The sequence below is a fragment of the Talaromyces stipitatus genome, genomic scaffold, assembly GCF_000003125.1.
Source record: "Talaromyces stipitatus ATCC 10500 scf_1105507295541 genomic scaffold, whole genome shotgun sequence".
Taxonomy (NCBI): Eukaryota; Fungi; Ascomycota; class Eurotiomycetes; order Eurotiales; family Trichocomaceae; genus Talaromyces; species Talaromyces stipitatus.
In genome coordinates this window covers 463,355-478,411 of record NW_002990115.1, presented here as the reverse complement: position 1 = coordinate 478,411, position 15,057 = coordinate 463,355, and the positions used below count along the sequence as shown (strand labels likewise).

Here is a 15,057-nt window from a genome sequence, read left to right as displayed (position 1 = left end):
AGAGAAGGCGTTGAGTGACTGTGACTGTGTGACAAAACTGAGTGTAGAGTAAGTGGCGATAGAGCAATCAAGGACAGGCGGCGCCACGACCGTAACAGCGTAACAGAAATGAACGCGAAATGGCAGTGGCGCACTTTTCCAACTCAGCGAGGCCTGGTTATTGTCTTGCTCGTCTCAGACATATCTCGCTGAGCAGATATGTGAGAGAACTGAGAGGTGTGGAAATGAGATGGAGGTGAAGGCCCTTCTGGCGATCGATGACAGTCTTTGAAATGCCTACGGTAGCCACTTGCAGTCTAGCCGTTTACGGAAAGGACTCAATTAGTAATCCTCAGGCGCCAAGGCAGCAGCTCCGAGAATGTTCTGGTTGTGACAGACACCTTAGGCATATGTACTACCTTAACGCGACACGATAACCCTAACCTTAGCATTCCTTAAGTCCGTCCAATCATCACCTGTACCTGCATCTCCATCTTTCCAGGCTTCTAGTTATCACATATCCACACGATTATGTGGCTTATACGACTTCATTCAGTATCTCCGTTGACTATTGCGTTACCTAGTCACTTCACTCTTCCAAAGATGAACGAAATCTGATGGCCAACTTATCTCCGGTTGGACTTGAGATACCCATGTGGACACGCTTGTGGTTCGAATGTACCAGGGTAACTGGAAATAGGCTACTATCATACTGAGTCAGGAAATGATGTATAGTAGAATACAATCGAACCCACTTTGCACTCTACTTGACTACCTAGATAGTACACCGAGTTGACAGAGATATTGTTGGGTTCTCCTGAGGCTGCTCAGCGAGTATGACCCTAACCATACCCAGGAGAATATAAATCCTATGTCAGATCTTCGCCTGCTTTCATGTCGAAACAATTGAACCTCTTCCAAGATACAACCTACGGATAAGCAAGATACTTTTATACCGTGATTCAAATTCAAAATGGAAAAGTTCACCATCAAACTAGACAGCGGCCAGAAGGTCACTGGCAGACATTGCCTCCCAAATACAGATCGCTCATCATCCGGACAAACTGCCAGGCCGTTGATCGTATGCGTGCACGGCGCGAGCTATGACTCGGAGTATTTCGATGCAAATGCGGACTACTCCTGGTCCGTACTTGCGAACGCTTTCAACGTTCCCATTGTAGCAATCGACAGGCCTGATTATGGTGGTAGTACGGAGGTACCGAATCAAAACGATCCTGGGAACGCTGATACTACAACCCCAACGCAACGCCAAGCCAGATATCTTGAAAGCACAGTTTTGCCGCGTATCTGGAACGAATTTGGATTAACATCCGGGGCTTCGAGTATGGTGATTGTGGGACACTCTGTTGGTGGGATGGTGGGCATCGAAACTGCAGCTGCACATGCCACACAGACAACCTCGCTGTATCCTTTATCCGGCTTAGTCATTTCTGGAATTGGCTGTGTTCAGAGAAAAGTTGAATCTGATAAACAGAGCCCAAATCACGACAATGGCGAGAAGAAAGCACAAGAACCAGTTCTACCAGCAAAAAAGACCAGATACATTACCTTCGAGATAACTCGCAAGAATTCCACAATGCTAGACTTCACGGCGGACAAAAGCCCGGCAGGTCTGTTAATTAGCCCCGATATTCTACAAGTCACCGAGCAACTGAACCGTCCTGCTCCTTTGGCTGAGTTGATTGATGTGGCTCAGTTATGGCGGTCATACTGGCGCAGAGAGGCGGAACAGGTCAACGTCCCAGTCTTCTATGCTTTGACAGAAGTTGACCCGTGGTTTGACTCTTCTAACAAATCTGTCTCTGAATTTGCTGGTGGCTTTACTAGCAGTCCAAAAGTCATGCATGGTTGTGTTCCGAGAGCTCCTCACTGTATAGAGTTGAGTCTGCAGGCTAAGGGATGGATGCTGCAGTGTGGTGGATTTGCTCTGGAGTGTGCTGTAGCTTTTGAATTAAAAAGTAGAAAATAGGACGCTGTTCGTGAATCTTCTTGATATTTTGTTGGTTCATTTGACAAGCTTCCTTGTACGTATTAACTCAATAATCGTCTGTTCATCTGTTGTATGTGTATGTCATCTTTTCTAAACTGTGCTAGACTGACGATTGAGAGGTTGAAGTAAATGTAGAAGCAAGATCGATCTTTATCGTTGGAGTTAGGGTTGAGCTAATACTAACCGGGCTAGCTACTGTTTTCTGCATAAACTGGCGCATGACAGTATCGGGCTGATCGAGCTACCGTCGCTGTTCACCTCCATCATTTCCCCAACCAACAACATCAACAAGGCAGCTGGCCTGTATGTAGCGAGGGCAAATGTTGCCCACTTGCAACCATGCCAGATGACTCCAAATCTAAAACTTTCCCCGACCTCTCCTCGAAACTATCAGCACCACCAAAACGATCCCTCTTCGAGCGCCAAAAGGCCGAAGCCGAAGCAAAACGCGCGCGCGAGAAAGCCGAAACCGCCGCCGTTTACGAGGATTTCGTCAAGTCCTTTGACGACGATGGAGATAGCAGCAGTAGAAGGACGTTGTCGAACTTCAGGTCTAGCGGACCTGGAAGTCTTGGTGGTCCTCCGCCAAAACGTCACTTCACCGGTGCATCGACTTCCCGTAATAGCGGCCCTGGAAGCTTAGGTCCCCCACCGCCGTCACTGGCGCGGAAACGAACGTATGATGGTTTTTTTCGCGATAGAGATCGGAATAACCGAGAGTCGGGAAGTCATGGTATATTTGGTTACGATGACAATAGTCCACAGGCCGCTTTTCGTACCTCAGATGACGAGGCGGAAAGAGATGTAGAGGACAAGGAGGCAGAAAGAGCTGTTGCAAAGCCCACGGTCTATCTCTCTTCTTTACCACCGGGTTCGTCGCCGGCTGTCATCAAGGCTCTGATACCTGGAAATCTTACAGTAGATGCTGTCAAGATTATACCACCGCCCGCGCAACCATCTATGGAACGCAGATCCTTCTCCGCCATTGTGACTTTGGCACAGGATACAGCGGCTTCGGATATTGATGCTGCAGTGAGTGCTCTACAGAGTAAATATTTAGGATGGGGTTATTATTTATCAATATCACGCCACCTGTCCTCCGCAGCCATTCAGTCAGGAATGCCCGTTACTGTTGGATCCTCATCTAAGGGTTCATTGCCTTTTGGTGCTAAACCAGTCAATCAAGCTCCCGTCGGCAGACTCAATCGAGCGCCTCCGCCTGGTCCTCACCGCGGTGGGTTTGCGCCGCCAGCCTCTTATGGATCACAGTATGGGAAGCCTACGTCCACGGCTGAAATAGAAGTCAAACCCCCTTCAAATCTAAAGCAGTTGAGACTTATACACAAGACTCTTGAGAATTTACTGAAATACGGGCCTGAATTTGAGGCATTACTCATGAGCCGGCTAGAGGTGCAGCGAGAGGAGAAGTGGGCTTGGATATGGGATGCTCGTAGCGTTGGAGGTATTTGGTATAGGTGGAAGCTTTGGGATGTACTCACCAATGCGAAGACTAGCCGTGGACGCTATGGGAGGAATAGTCCAGCTACACTAATATTCGAGGGAGGTGCCAGTTGGCTTGGTCCAGAGTCACCGATTCGCTTCGAGTATGCTACGACCCTTGATGAGTTTGTGTCTGACGAAGACTATGATTCCTCAGATGAAGAGGGTTCTGATAACGAAGAGTCAAGACGGCGGCATGCAGCAGACGACGCGATCGGAGGGCAGGATGGAATGGGTTATATGGATCCCTTGCAGAAGGCGAAATTAACACACCTACTTGCTCGACTTCCGACAGCAAATACCAAACTACGACGTGGCGACGTGGCTCGAGTGACAGCTTTTGCTATTGAACATGCGAGTGCGGGAGCAGAGGAAGTGGTGGAAATGCTAGTGGCAAATGTACTCCGCCCATTCGCGTATTCACGAGCCAATCCAGATCGTGAAGAAGTACGAACTGCCCTCAGAGAGAGTGAAGCCAATACTGCCACTGGCGATAAAACTGACGCTGGACCGGGTGCCTCTGGAAAAGGAATTGAGGATACCTCAGCTGCAAAGCTTGTTGGTCTGTATGTGATTTCAGATATCTTTTCCTCATCGTCAACCAGCGGCGTGCGTCATGCCTGGCGATACAGGCAGCTATTTGAACATGCATTTCGTACACACAAAGTTTTTGAGCATCTTGGCCGCCTAGAGAAAGAGTTGAAATGGGGCCGGCTCAAAGCAGAAAAGTGGAAACGCAGCGTCGGGGCCATATTACATATCTGGGAAGGATGGAGTGTTTTCCCGCAACCAGCCCAAGATCATTTCATTCAGATGTTTGAGAATCCGCCGTTGACGAAGAACGAAATGGAAGAGGAGAAAAAGAAAGCCGAAGCTGAACAGGCTCAATCTGCTGCTGGTAACAAGGGCAAGGGTCGTTGGAAAACGGTGGATGAAGATGCAGGAAAGTTCATCTTAGCTGAGGTACCAGCACCTGAGCAATCTGCTGCTCCGCAATTTGATGATAGCCTAGACGGCGAGCCAATGAGTGATATCGACGGTGTTCCAATGGAGGATAGTGACCTTGAAGGCGACGACTTGGACGGACAGCCTTTGGACATGGCTGTTGATATGCAAGACAATGAAGAGAAGAGAGAGCAACCCGATCAGGCTACAGAGTCAACCAGCAAACCCGAAGAGAACACGCCAGTTGCGCGAGTGCGAAAGCCTCGACCGAAAGCAGAGGACATGTTTGCAGATTCCGACGATGACGATGTATAGCACAGTTAACGTATATGACTTGTTGTAGACTACAATGAAATCAATTGGTGTATTCTGTGTGTATAGACAGTAGAAGCGCATTCCCGTTGGAAGATCGCCCTACTGAGCAAGCCCCACCAAAATAAGAACCTCAGGCCCACAACACCCCTCCTTTTTGGAAAAGCAGAACAACAAAAGTTGCCTTCCTGCTCGTACGTACTTTGTTTCCTGTTTATTTTGCGCATACTCGACCTGCTTGATCATCATCCACAATGGCAGGTAAGTGATATATCGATGTTTCCTTTTCCCGCTGGAAGATGCGATTGCGCCGTGGATATTGGCCTTGTTTTTCTCGATCTCCTCCTCTGCTGGCTGCATCCATGTATATTGATGACACATCTTGCTAATCATATCTACAGACTTCAGCAGCATCGCCCGTATGTCCTTCTCCGTCCTGTCACAAAATTGCTTTGACCACAGTGTTTGCGACTTTCTCGTTACCCCCCCAACCTATCTGACCATCGCGATACAGAACAGTTCGTCCAGTTCTACTACAAGACCTTTGATGAGGGCCGAGCCAACCTCGCTGCGCTCTATGTAAGCCACCGCATTTGCTTTAAATTCGGGCATGCGCTCACATGGCAATGATATAGCGCGACAATTCTATGCTCACTTTCGAGAATGATGCCAAGCTGGGAACTGCCGCGATCATTGAGAAGTTGACCGTGAGTACACTCCAAAGTCGATGGTCTACTCGACTTCTAACCTCTTTTTGCTATAGGAACTCCCCTTCCAAAAGGTACAACATCAGGTTGCAACCCTCGATGCCCAGCCCAGCAGCGAATCCGGCGGTATCCTCGTCCTCGTTACCGGTGCCCTTTTGGTATGCGCTCGATACATTTCTTACTGACTACCCGATGCTGACTTTCTGGTCACTAGGTCGATGAGGAGCAGAAGCCTATGAACTACACTCAAGCATTCCAACTTCTGCCCGACGGAGCAGGCAGCTACTTTGTCTACAACGATGTCTTCCGTCTCATCTACAGCGCTTCATAGATGTATGTAAGGGAAAGAATGGATTTGGCTGTTTCTGAGAATGAGCGATGGAAGAATTTTGATTGTGCTATAAAATCTACACACATCATGCCAATATGACTCCTTCTCGAGTATTTTAATACAGACTCCATGCGTTGACAAGGGTATCAGGGATCGTAGACAGGCTAAATGTGGACATTCATTCACGATTCTCTCTTTGATCTTGCGCAAATAAGTCATTCCAAGACTTTGAAGCTGAAGCAATGTATGAATCGGTCGCAATTCTAGAGTCGTCCCGAGTGGCCTTACCTTTCCAGGCTACCGGATTCCCCAAATTTCTACCACCAAGTTATGTGTAGGTAGACAGAATCTCCATATTTCTTCTCATAAAGATAAAAGCTCTCCATCTACTCATAGTAAGCCTTGCTGATATTCCACTCACGACAATAAAGGCGGAACTCCATTCTCCAACAGGCTGCATCCTTGAACCAATCAGAGTGCGGCATCCATAACATCCGTCACTCGGCCAAAACAACCAAATTAATTTCAACTTCTGAAGAACTTCCCAACATCTTTCATATATTTGCATTCTTCATCAAGCACCAGAACTTAAGATTGAGAGGTACGCAATTCATCACCCATCGAACTGTATTGTGGATCTGATTAAGGAAATGATTACTGACAAGCAGATTGTCTTTATTCAGAGTAGCTACCTAGCTCCAATCACCTTTGAACCGTCCACGTTGCTATTCCGTCGATCACCGACTTATCACTGCAGCCGCAACGCTATAAATCTGCGCTCTAACTCATAAGCATTTGATCAAGGATATCGCCAACTTCCGACTACTCTGTATATTGACTGTTGCGGAGACTGCTGTGACTCGCGCCGTCCAGTGTTTACGAATATCTCCCTCCGTACCTGCCGGCAACGACACCGGAGTCCAACAGACAACATCCACGAAGCAAAGAGTTCAATTGATTCTCTTGATTGATTGTTCCTGTGTTATATATTCACTCATCAATTATTTGTTCTTTTTACGTCGTTACGATCCGTCTGCTATATCAAGATGACTCTCGCCGAGGAATTCCGCACACGTAATTTCAGTACGGTTCCTGCTCCTTTGACCTGATATACCAGAATTGTACTAACCGTGTTGTAGGTATTTATGGGCAATGGTTAGTTACGTCGTACTCGTTTTGCGATTCCCGATTGGAGACTCCCTTTTGACTACAACGATCAATGTACTTCCAATGATCTAACATTTTGATACAGGACCGGCGTCATTTGCATCTTCCTTTGCTTCGCCCTAGGTATCGCCAACATCTTTGCGCCCATCGGCCGAATTCCGTTTAGTATAGTGTGTCTGTAAGTTGACCACCACCATCATTTCGCAAGGAGAAACGCTTGCTGACACTGGAAAAAAAAAAAAAAAAAAAGATGCTGCGCATTCGTCATCCTCTTCATCGAAGTACCCTTCCTCCTTCGCATATGCCCGACATCCTCCAAATTTGACGACTTCATCCGCCGCTTCACCAGCAACTACATGCGAGCTCTCATCTACATCGGCATGAGTGCCGTGCAATGGGTCAGTTTGGTGACTGGCGCATCGAGCTTGATTGCTGCTGCTGTGTTCTTGCTCATTGCCGGTCTTTGCTATCTTCTTGCTGGTGTCAGGAACCAGGAGTTCATTGGAAGTAAGACTCTTGGTGGACAGGGTATTGCGCAGATGATTGTGTAGTTCTGATGGACTGTTGTGTTTTTTGAGCTATCGAAACGAAGTCAGATCGTGAATTTGGAGTATCGGTGCTTATGAAATTGGTCCTGATTGATTCCACGATTGACAGAAAAAAAAAAAAAACCCCCTCCTTTTCCTTTTCTCGCTCTTATCTACCTGTGTTACGAAGTGTATCCGACACCCTCACGAGGATTCTCAGCTTGACTTTCTTCCCGAGCAAGCATGCACATGTATTAGTGTTTTTATCCTGCAGGAGTTATTGCCATGATTGTTACTTATCAAGATATACTGTATTGTATACTTACGGCTGTTGTTTTGATAGATACCTAGGCACCTGATCACCGCCTTGCGTTCTTGCCTCTAGGTAGAGAGATTAATTCTTGCCCAATGGCTATCATACCTGATAAACAATAGTTCTCCTGCGGTGCTTTCTTCAACCAATAGGAAGCACATGATCATTACTCATCATTGCGGCTTTTATATATTTGATGGCACGTCGTACTATGTACAGGAGCTGGGAATAAATCACGCATATCCCATGGATGCTCAGGGTGCCCGTAAACCTAGCTCTACTCCCTTCCCTCTAAGGAATATTGAATGGTCAATGAGCGAATTGATTGATCAATGGCAGTCTAATGTCTCTTTACTCATAGGCTACTCTAGATGAAAAGTTACATACATACTGTATGAACGCGGGGCATACATGAACAGCGGGGTATTACACAAATACATGCGATGAGCGAGTCAATTGTGCCCATTAGCAAATTCTTCATTGAAAACAATACATAGTCTCGTGGGTGCAGACGAAATATGAGGTCAGACCTGGTGGAGAATTTCTCATCGTAAGAAGTGTGGGGGGAAAGCCTTCATGCTTTTACATACCTACGTAAGTCCATACATACAAGTACTTGCGCGAGGGGGTAAGGCTTGCTTTCCTCCAAGGTTACCGCTCTCTGCATTGGTGCTATATGATAGATATCGTGCTAAGTCGGTTTGATGCAGATGGATGAGTGTGCACCTGATATTATGCTGATATCAAATCGTGAGAGCAGTATGTGCTGATGTTGTAGATGTGGCAAGATTCACTGGCAACACCGGTGGCGGAGTTCTATCCAGCAGATCCGATGAGCGAAATTGATAGAAACGAGGCTTCAATGATGCGACTGTATCAGTATCCTGTATAGATGAGTAGTTACTTGGTTGGACGTAAACTACCAGCGACAGACTGGATACGTGGTGGTGAACGTTTTGACTCCTACAGGGGGTTCCTCTTGGCGGTTGTGCGTGTGCCTGATATCGAGCGATGTGTGGTTCGTTGAGATATACAAGATCCTCGTCGTTGTCATGTAGTGTCACAGTGTGTTGTCCCTCTGCCGAAGAGTCCAGATGGTTTCGTGAGTACTCAACAAGCCTCAACTCAATAGACCTGCCACGTGATAAATGATCCATGGTTTGTTTACATTTGAGTCAGCTTGGTCAAAGGGGAAGGCCAAAGATGAAGACGATGATTGAGTCATGTATCGTCCCGTAAGGCCGATACAGCAAATATACCATTTTACCATATCAAGAATAGTACCGTAATTTAGTCATCCACTCGGTCCATCCACCCAGTGGCTCAGCTCAGGCCCCTGAGGCATTTTCTATTTTTGCTCTTTGCGTAAACTGTGCCACGGATACTGAAGATACGAGAATGTATGCTTACTACGCGTACATCGATAGTATGGCGGAGTATTTATATTATCGTTTGTGCTGTTATCTTCACGGAGACTCGAAGTATATCGTATCTGATCTCGGCCCACTTCACTCATTGTACGGAGTCTGTACACTCAGCATGGATCGGCCAACCACTAGAACCCTAACCTAATCAGTCATGTCAGCCACTCCCCACGTTTCCATACGGTAAGATACAGAATGTTCCACGTCACACGAGTCACACGACTGCAGACAAAAGAACCAAGTGGGCCGTAAGCACGTAATAACGGTAAATACGTTCCAGGCCCAGACAGGATTCTCGCTTCTGACTTCTTCCTATGATGCTATTCTTATATACACCAGTTCTCTCCTTGTCTTTTCTTGTTTCTACCAATTCTTCTGTTCAGATACTAACTACAAACCACGGGCTATTGTCATCATCATCATCATCATCCCTCGGCGCTATCTTCCTTGTCGATTTGCTGTTACATCTCGAGTCCGCGAACCGAACTATAGCTACTCTGTCTGTACTCGGCTTTCCCGTCCAATAGCAGCTCGCCCTCGACCAGCCGGCAGTCAAGATCACGACAACAGGTAAGTCTATACTCTACGCACAAGAAATTGAATAAATTTTCCATTGCACTTCCATCTTCAATTCCACCTTTATTTTATTTTTTTTTTTAAAAAACACTTCAAGTCAGCTGGTCTCGTTGGCTAGGCAAACTCCTTCCCAGGCGGTGAACATACACCTATTGATTGGGCCTCTGATAAGCGTCCTGCATATCATTCTGGCCTCGACAAACCCTTGCAAAGGTTAAATACAAAAAAGAACCACCGAGGGGAAGGGGGCCAGACCCGTGACTAGAAAAAAAACTCATCTTTATTTATTGTTCCCTTTTTTCTGTCTCTATTTTGCTTCTTCTGCTATAAAGGAAGGGAATTGCCCTGCAAATCCAGCCATCGTCATCGTCGGCTAGATCCGGTTAAGCGTGGAAGGAGCCAGACTGATACCGGAATTGCCTCACGCTCAAACTCTTCCTCTCCCACTACTTGCAAAGAATTGCTTTTTTGGCTTGTTTCAACTCATCTACACCTTTTACTGCTTCTTCTCCTTGATTCTGTTCTCCATTGTTCCCTCCAGACTAACGTGGAACAAGCCCAACCCACTTCTACCAGATTGCATGCGTCATTGCCCACCACGGCTTCCTACACTTTTTTATAGCATCAACCCACCATGTCTGCTCCGTCAGCTCCGGTGATACCGCCTCGTCCGGCCAGATCTCCACGCACTCTCGGCGCCGATATTCCCTCAATACCTCCTCGTCCTGCTAATCGTCGCCTGGATCGCTCTGTATCTCCAGCCAGAGACAGCTATGCCCCATCACCCTTGAACGAGCCTCCACAGAGCGCTGGGCTCGCGCGTACGACTTCACACGACGTTCCCACCCGCCCTCCAAGCGTGACTATTCCGTCCCTCGGCGAGGAAGGCATCGAATACGATGAACTTAGCTCGCAGCAACCCGAACCTGCCGAGACCAGAAACGTAGGCAGCGATTTGAAGCTCCATGCCCCCAAGCCCTCGCTGCCCACTTCCAGCGCAAAGGCTAGAGTACAAACTGTTACTCGTACTGACTCAGATCAAGCTGCTGCAGCTGGCTTTGGCAAGTCGTCTTCACCGGCATTGGAGGATTCCGATCAGCGCAGCCGTTCCATATACTCCAAACCCAGCGGTTCTCGTGCCGAGTCCACGGCATCTAGCACTCGTCGCCAGTCCATGCAGTTTGAAGAAGAGCATGGAATTCCCGAAATTGGCCAACGTGTGCCTATGCTTGCCAATGCCGGTGACGTGCAGGCTCCTTCTCCCGCACCTCCCCGAAGCGGGTCTGCTTCTGGTCAACGGGCTAGTCGCCATCATCACCGCACCCGTAGCGGCCGCGATGTCTTTCTTCCACCTGGTAGCTATGGCCTTCACGGTCATGGTGTACATGCCACCGACAAATTCGAGAAGGCTTGGTACGACAAGCACCCAGACGAGCTTGCCCGTGAAGAGCAGGGTCAGTATGGCCCGGCCATCGCCGAACGATCCACTTGGGCGCTCAGCAGCGACGACCTCAACCGCCTTGTTCACAGTTCTGATAATATTGATACTAGTGTTGGTAAGTACTTATCGACAGCGAGTGTCCATTCCCAACTTTACTAACAACAAGTTCAGGAACATCGCCGGCTTTTATCGGAACCCCTGCTGAAGAAGTGGGATATATTGCAACCGATGAGCTCACTCGTCAAGATACTCAACCGGCCGTGGAATCTCCTTTACGCCATTCTAGTTTCGCCGCCTCCGAATTAACGCGTACTCGTAGCGCAATGTCAACTGCAAGCAGCGATGCTGGCAGCCGAATCATTCATGTAGACGAGCCGTATCATTCTATACATCATCCGGATGGCTTGGCTTTTACACCAGACCCAACATCGACACATGATTATGACGACGCCATTGAGGACGACGAACCCATCCTTGCACCTGACGAATCTCGCCCAGGCTCAGCTTTCCTCCATCCTGCTATTTCTCCCAGACGAGCAAGCACAGATTTTCATGATATCGAACGTGTTCGAAGCCGTACACCTAGTGCGCCCAACAGCCGTCCAACCAGCTTGCACGGCGCACCCGCAGGTCTTACCCGCTGGAGCTCTCGAGGTGAAGAACACGATGATGTGCACACACCTTTGGAGGATGTTGAGGAGTACGAACCACTTTTCCCGGATGACGATAAATCGAGCAAACCTTTGTCAGCTGCAGAACGATTCCAGAAGCGTACCGAACTCTTGAAACACCGCTTCCCTAGTCAGGATATCTGGGAGGATACCCCGGACAGTCTTCAATTACACGCCAGCGTGTCCACCCCTGAGTTGCCGGAAGAACAACCAAAACCTAAGTTTGAAACACCAGAGGCAGAAGAGCAACGCAAACGCCAAGCAGAACAGATTGACTCACATAAAGTCGCCTCTCATATATTACAAGGACAGCCAGGCGCTCAACGCCAAACGAGACCTGATCTCGTCAAGCATCGGTTCCCTAGTCGAGATATTTGGGAAGATGCACCAGAAAGTCAGCAACTCGTGACAACGATCGAGCCCTCAGAATCTGAAACGACAAGTCCCGATACAGCCAAACCCCCAGCTATTCCATCCCGACCCAGCATTCCTCCTCGTCCTGCAAAGGTTTCAAGACCAGCTGATGGAGCGGCGGATGAGAAGAAAGCACCTTCTATTCCAGATCGTCCCAAACCTCAAATTCCCACTCGTCCTTCTAAGCCTGCTTCTGCTGAGAGCGCAGCTGCACCTCCAGTCAACAGAAACAAGCCCGTCGTGCCCGCACGACCTGTCGGTGGCAAGATCGCTGGTGTCAAAGCTAACTTTTTGTCAGATTTGAATTCCCGACTCCAACTAGGCCCTCAAGCACCTAAGCCTGCTGCGGAGAAGAAGGAGGAAGAAACTCCAGAAGAGAAAGCACCCCTTGCTGATGCTCGCAAAGGTCGTGCCCGTGGTCCAGCCAGGAGAAAGCCTGCCGCCAGTTCAGCGTCGGAGAAAAGACTGCCATCAATTCCAGAAATTCGTATTATGGATCCCTGGAATGTTTGGGAACTTGGTGTTGATGGTAATTTGACAGTCGGATTACCAGAGAAGCAGCCAGTCGTTGAAGTCAAACCTTATGCTCCAGATGTCGATCTAAAAGCCGAGGAGAAGGCCATGGCGCCGCCTATTGCGAAGAACATGGCTGGTGAATTTGCAGATCCGGTTGTAGCCTCGTCAGAAAATGACACTGAACCGCAAGCCGAAGCCAACAACGGAGCTCATGAACCACCAAAGCCTACCACTTTGGCGCACCATGAGGATTCCCGGACGAGCGAGCACGTGTCGCCAAAGCAGTCCGTTGATCAACCATCAGAAACAGAAAGCACACAAGTCAAGGCATTAGAACCAGAGTCCACGACGACTGGAGATAATGTCTCTGACCAGGTTAGCGAGCAGTTGGCTGCGACGGCCGACGGCAAGAAGCGATCTGATGGATCAATCGACAACGAAGGAGCCACTGCTTAGGTTGTTTTTTTTTTTCCCTACATGCTCTGTATGTATTGGCCGGAGTTGTTTGCAAATAAGGAAATTCTACAAAAACAGGCTTGGAGAGAGAAACAAAGTGTGATGTCTATTCGTGTTGCGGTCGGTGTTTATCTTCGTGATTATGTTTAATATAGCCATTGTATCAATTCCAGAACTTTTGAGAAAGCTCATTGTGTTGTGTCGGTATTGGTAGCTACTAGTGTAGTGTTAGTTGGTTTTAGATTATTCAAGATGCAAATAATAATAATAAGCATTTTGTTCCTAGTTCATTTCATCCTTCGATTCTTCTGGGTTAGTAATCCATGGATGACCTAAACTCGGAATCCCGCCCATGATAGGTTCCAACCTTCCTTTTACTTACATCAACCTCAATTTAAATCAAAGGAGAAAAAATGGCCGCTCAGCTTCAAGCGTTACTGCGCTTCCTCTCGCAAGATGCCAAAGTCCCGCTCGCATCTGCAATGGGCAAGATCAAAGACCTTCAAGCAGCCGGACTCCAGAAGTATGTTTCAACATTACCTCAAATTCAACATAGATACATGAAACTAATCTAATCTTAGCGTGGACGATATATCAACCTCAAATCTGGAGACTTTACAATCTATCTTTAAGGATGGCAAAATCGCAAAGCAAGTTCACAATGCAGCGAAACGAGTGGCTAAGGAAGGGGTCCAGAAACGCGGAGCGTCAGATGACGGCCAGGCCACAACAGACAAGTCATCCTCAACAACTAAGAAGATGAAATTTTCCAATGAATCTGGAGGAAATCGTACACCCTACGAAATTGAATACTCCCTCACCCTTCCCATAACCTCTGAACCTGAAGAAGTCCTCTCCAAAACCATCCTCAAAACTAACCGTGCTCCACTCGTCCTCGCCTTTGCAGTTGCAGTGACAAAATACACTATGCCCGAACAACCGCTCTCCAGTCGACTAAGCCTAGCTCAGACGGTTGTTAGTGCGAATAGTCGTAGTAAAGCCATTAGTTTGGGGATTGAGTCATCTGCTGCTGCTGTTGATGAAGAAGGGAAAGGTCAACCTACAGTCAGGGTTTTGGGTAGAGAGATTTCGGTGTTGAAGAGGTGGGATTATGATCCTGATGAGGGTCGGCCTGAAGGGGATGACGCGGTAGATGAAATATTGTCTAACTCCACGACAAATACCGGGCTGCCTCCGCTTTGGGGTCTTGATCTCGAGGCTTTGAGGAAACGGGATAGTGTCAGCGCCAAGGGAAATCCAGGTTATCGGTCGACATCGAATCTTCCAATACACACTCCGGAAGTAGCTCGGTCGTACTTACTCAAATCTTTCACGATGATGAAAGAAATAGACGACAATACAGAAAAAGCCGACACCTCCAAGAAAAAAAAACCTAGAGAATCTACTGCCGAGAAGGAGAGATGCCTAGGCCTATTACTTCAAGTATTGGATATATTGTTTTCCTCCTGGGCTTCAACACTGTCGGCAGAAGAACTTGATAGACGGGCTTGGACTTGGTATGTACGCGTACGACCCGAGGTTCAAGCAGGAGTTGCGGGATGGGGTGAGAAGGGGAGGTTAAATCTCGCTGATATACTGTCTTTGAAGCGGTGATCAATCTTTACAGGTTGATAGTGCTTCAGACAAATCCTTAACAGTACTGCCAAGTGCCTTTGTCTCCGAAAATTCATTACATATATTCTGTTCGCTACCCGGACAACAAAAAACACAATACACTCTGGAGATCAGACGTAAACAAGTGGGAAA

General features: G+C 47.8%; 5 protein-coding genes across 5 annotated transcripts, besides 2 other annotated features; all 5 read left to right on the top strand.

The window, feature by feature from the left end:
* The first annotated feature begins 763 nt into the window (after window positions 1-763).
* On the top strand, window positions 764-4,782 carry TSTA_025000 (uncharacterized protein). Its single transcript, XM_002479567.1, has 3 exons — window positions 764-1,932; window positions 1,970-2,024; window positions 2,216-4,782. Exons 1-3 carry the CDS (start codon window positions 953-955, stop codon window positions 4,748-4,750), a joined length of 3,570 nt encoding a protein of 1,189 aa, XP_002479612.1. The 5' UTR covers window positions 764-952; the 3' UTR covers window positions 4,751-4,782.
* A 124-nt stretch (window positions 4,783-4,906) lies between these two features.
* Window positions 4,907-6,096, top strand: TSTA_024990 (nuclear transport factor NTF-2, putative). The gene is made up of 6 exons (XM_002479566.1): window positions 4,907-5,008; window positions 5,149-5,166; window positions 5,262-5,326; window positions 5,383-5,454; window positions 5,511-5,612; window positions 5,669-6,096. Exons 1-6 carry the CDS (start codon window positions 5,002-5,004, stop codon window positions 5,783-5,785), a joined length of 381 nt encoding a protein of 126 aa, XP_002479611.1. The 5' UTR covers window positions 4,907-5,001; the 3' UTR covers window positions 5,786-6,096.
* A 108-nt stretch (window positions 6,097-6,204) lies between these two features.
* Window positions 6,205-7,888, top strand: TSTA_024980 (clathrin-coated vesicle protein, putative). Its single transcript, XM_002479565.1, has 5 exons — window positions 6,205-6,386; window positions 6,469-6,868; window positions 6,925-6,940; window positions 7,038-7,130; window positions 7,203-7,888. Exons 2-5 carry the CDS (start codon window positions 6,832-6,834, stop codon window positions 7,501-7,503), a joined length of 447 nt encoding a protein of 148 aa, XP_002479610.1. The 5' UTR covers window positions 6,205-6,386; window positions 6,469-6,831; the 3' UTR covers window positions 7,504-7,888.
* Window positions 7,889-9,626: 1,738 nt separating this feature from the next.
* Window positions 9,627-9,646: a microsatellite.
* Window positions 9,647-9,854: 208 nt separating this feature from the next.
* Window positions 9,855-9,880: a sequence feature (AT_rich).
* Window positions 9,881-10,426: 546 nt separating this feature from the next.
* Window positions 10,427-13,579, top strand: TSTA_024970 (uncharacterized protein; the record flags this gene model as incomplete). Its single annotated transcript, XM_002479564.1, has 2 exons — window positions 10,427-11,348; window positions 11,405-13,579. 2 exons carry the CDS (start codon window positions 10,427-10,429, stop codon window positions 13,288-13,290), a joined length of 2,808 nt encoding a protein of 935 aa, XP_002479609.1. The 3' UTR covers window positions 13,291-13,579.
* Window positions 13,580-13,703: 124 nt separating this feature from the next.
* On the top strand, window positions 13,704-14,927 carry TSTA_024960 (uncharacterized protein; the record flags this gene model as incomplete). The annotated part of the gene is made up of 2 exons (XM_002479563.1): window positions 13,704-13,813; window positions 13,872-14,927. The coding sequence occupies 2 exons, from the start codon at window positions 13,704-13,706 to the stop codon at window positions 14,902-14,904; spliced, it is 1,143 nt and encodes a 380-aa protein (XP_002479608.1). The 3' UTR covers window positions 14,905-14,927.
* Between the last annotated feature and the right edge of the window lie 130 nt (window positions 14,928-15,057).

Bases quoted from the DNA above. Each gene is read 5' to 3' on its own strand.
- TSTA_024980 (XM_002479565.1), top strand. From the start codon at position 6,832: ATGACTCTCGCCGAGGAATTCCGCACACGTAATTTCA. The intron at 7,131-7,202 runs GTAAGTTGACCA...AAAAAAAAAAAG, and splicing joins CCGTTTAGTATAGTGTGTCT to ATGCTGCGCATTCGTCATCC.
- TSTA_024990 (XM_002479566.1), top strand. The intron at 5,327-5,382 runs GTAAGCCACCGC...GCAATGATATAG, and splicing joins CCAACCTCGCTGCGCTCTAT to CGCGACAATTCTATGCTCAC. The intron at 5,455-5,510 runs GTGAGTACACTC...TTTTTGCTATAG, and splicing joins CGATCATTGAGAAGTTGACC to GAACTCCCCTTCCAAAAGGT.
- TSTA_025000 (XM_002479567.1), top strand. From the start codon at position 953: ATGGAAAAGTTCACCATCAAACTAGACAGCGGCCAGAAGGTCACTGGC. The intron at 1,933-1,969 runs GTGTGCTGTAGC...AGTAGAAAATAG, and splicing joins TGTGGTGGATTTGCTCTGGA to GACGCTGTTCGTGAATCTTC. The intron at 2,025-2,215 runs GTACGTATTAAC...GGCGCATGACAG, and splicing joins TTCATTTGACAAGCTTCCTT to TATCGGGCTGATCGAGCTAC.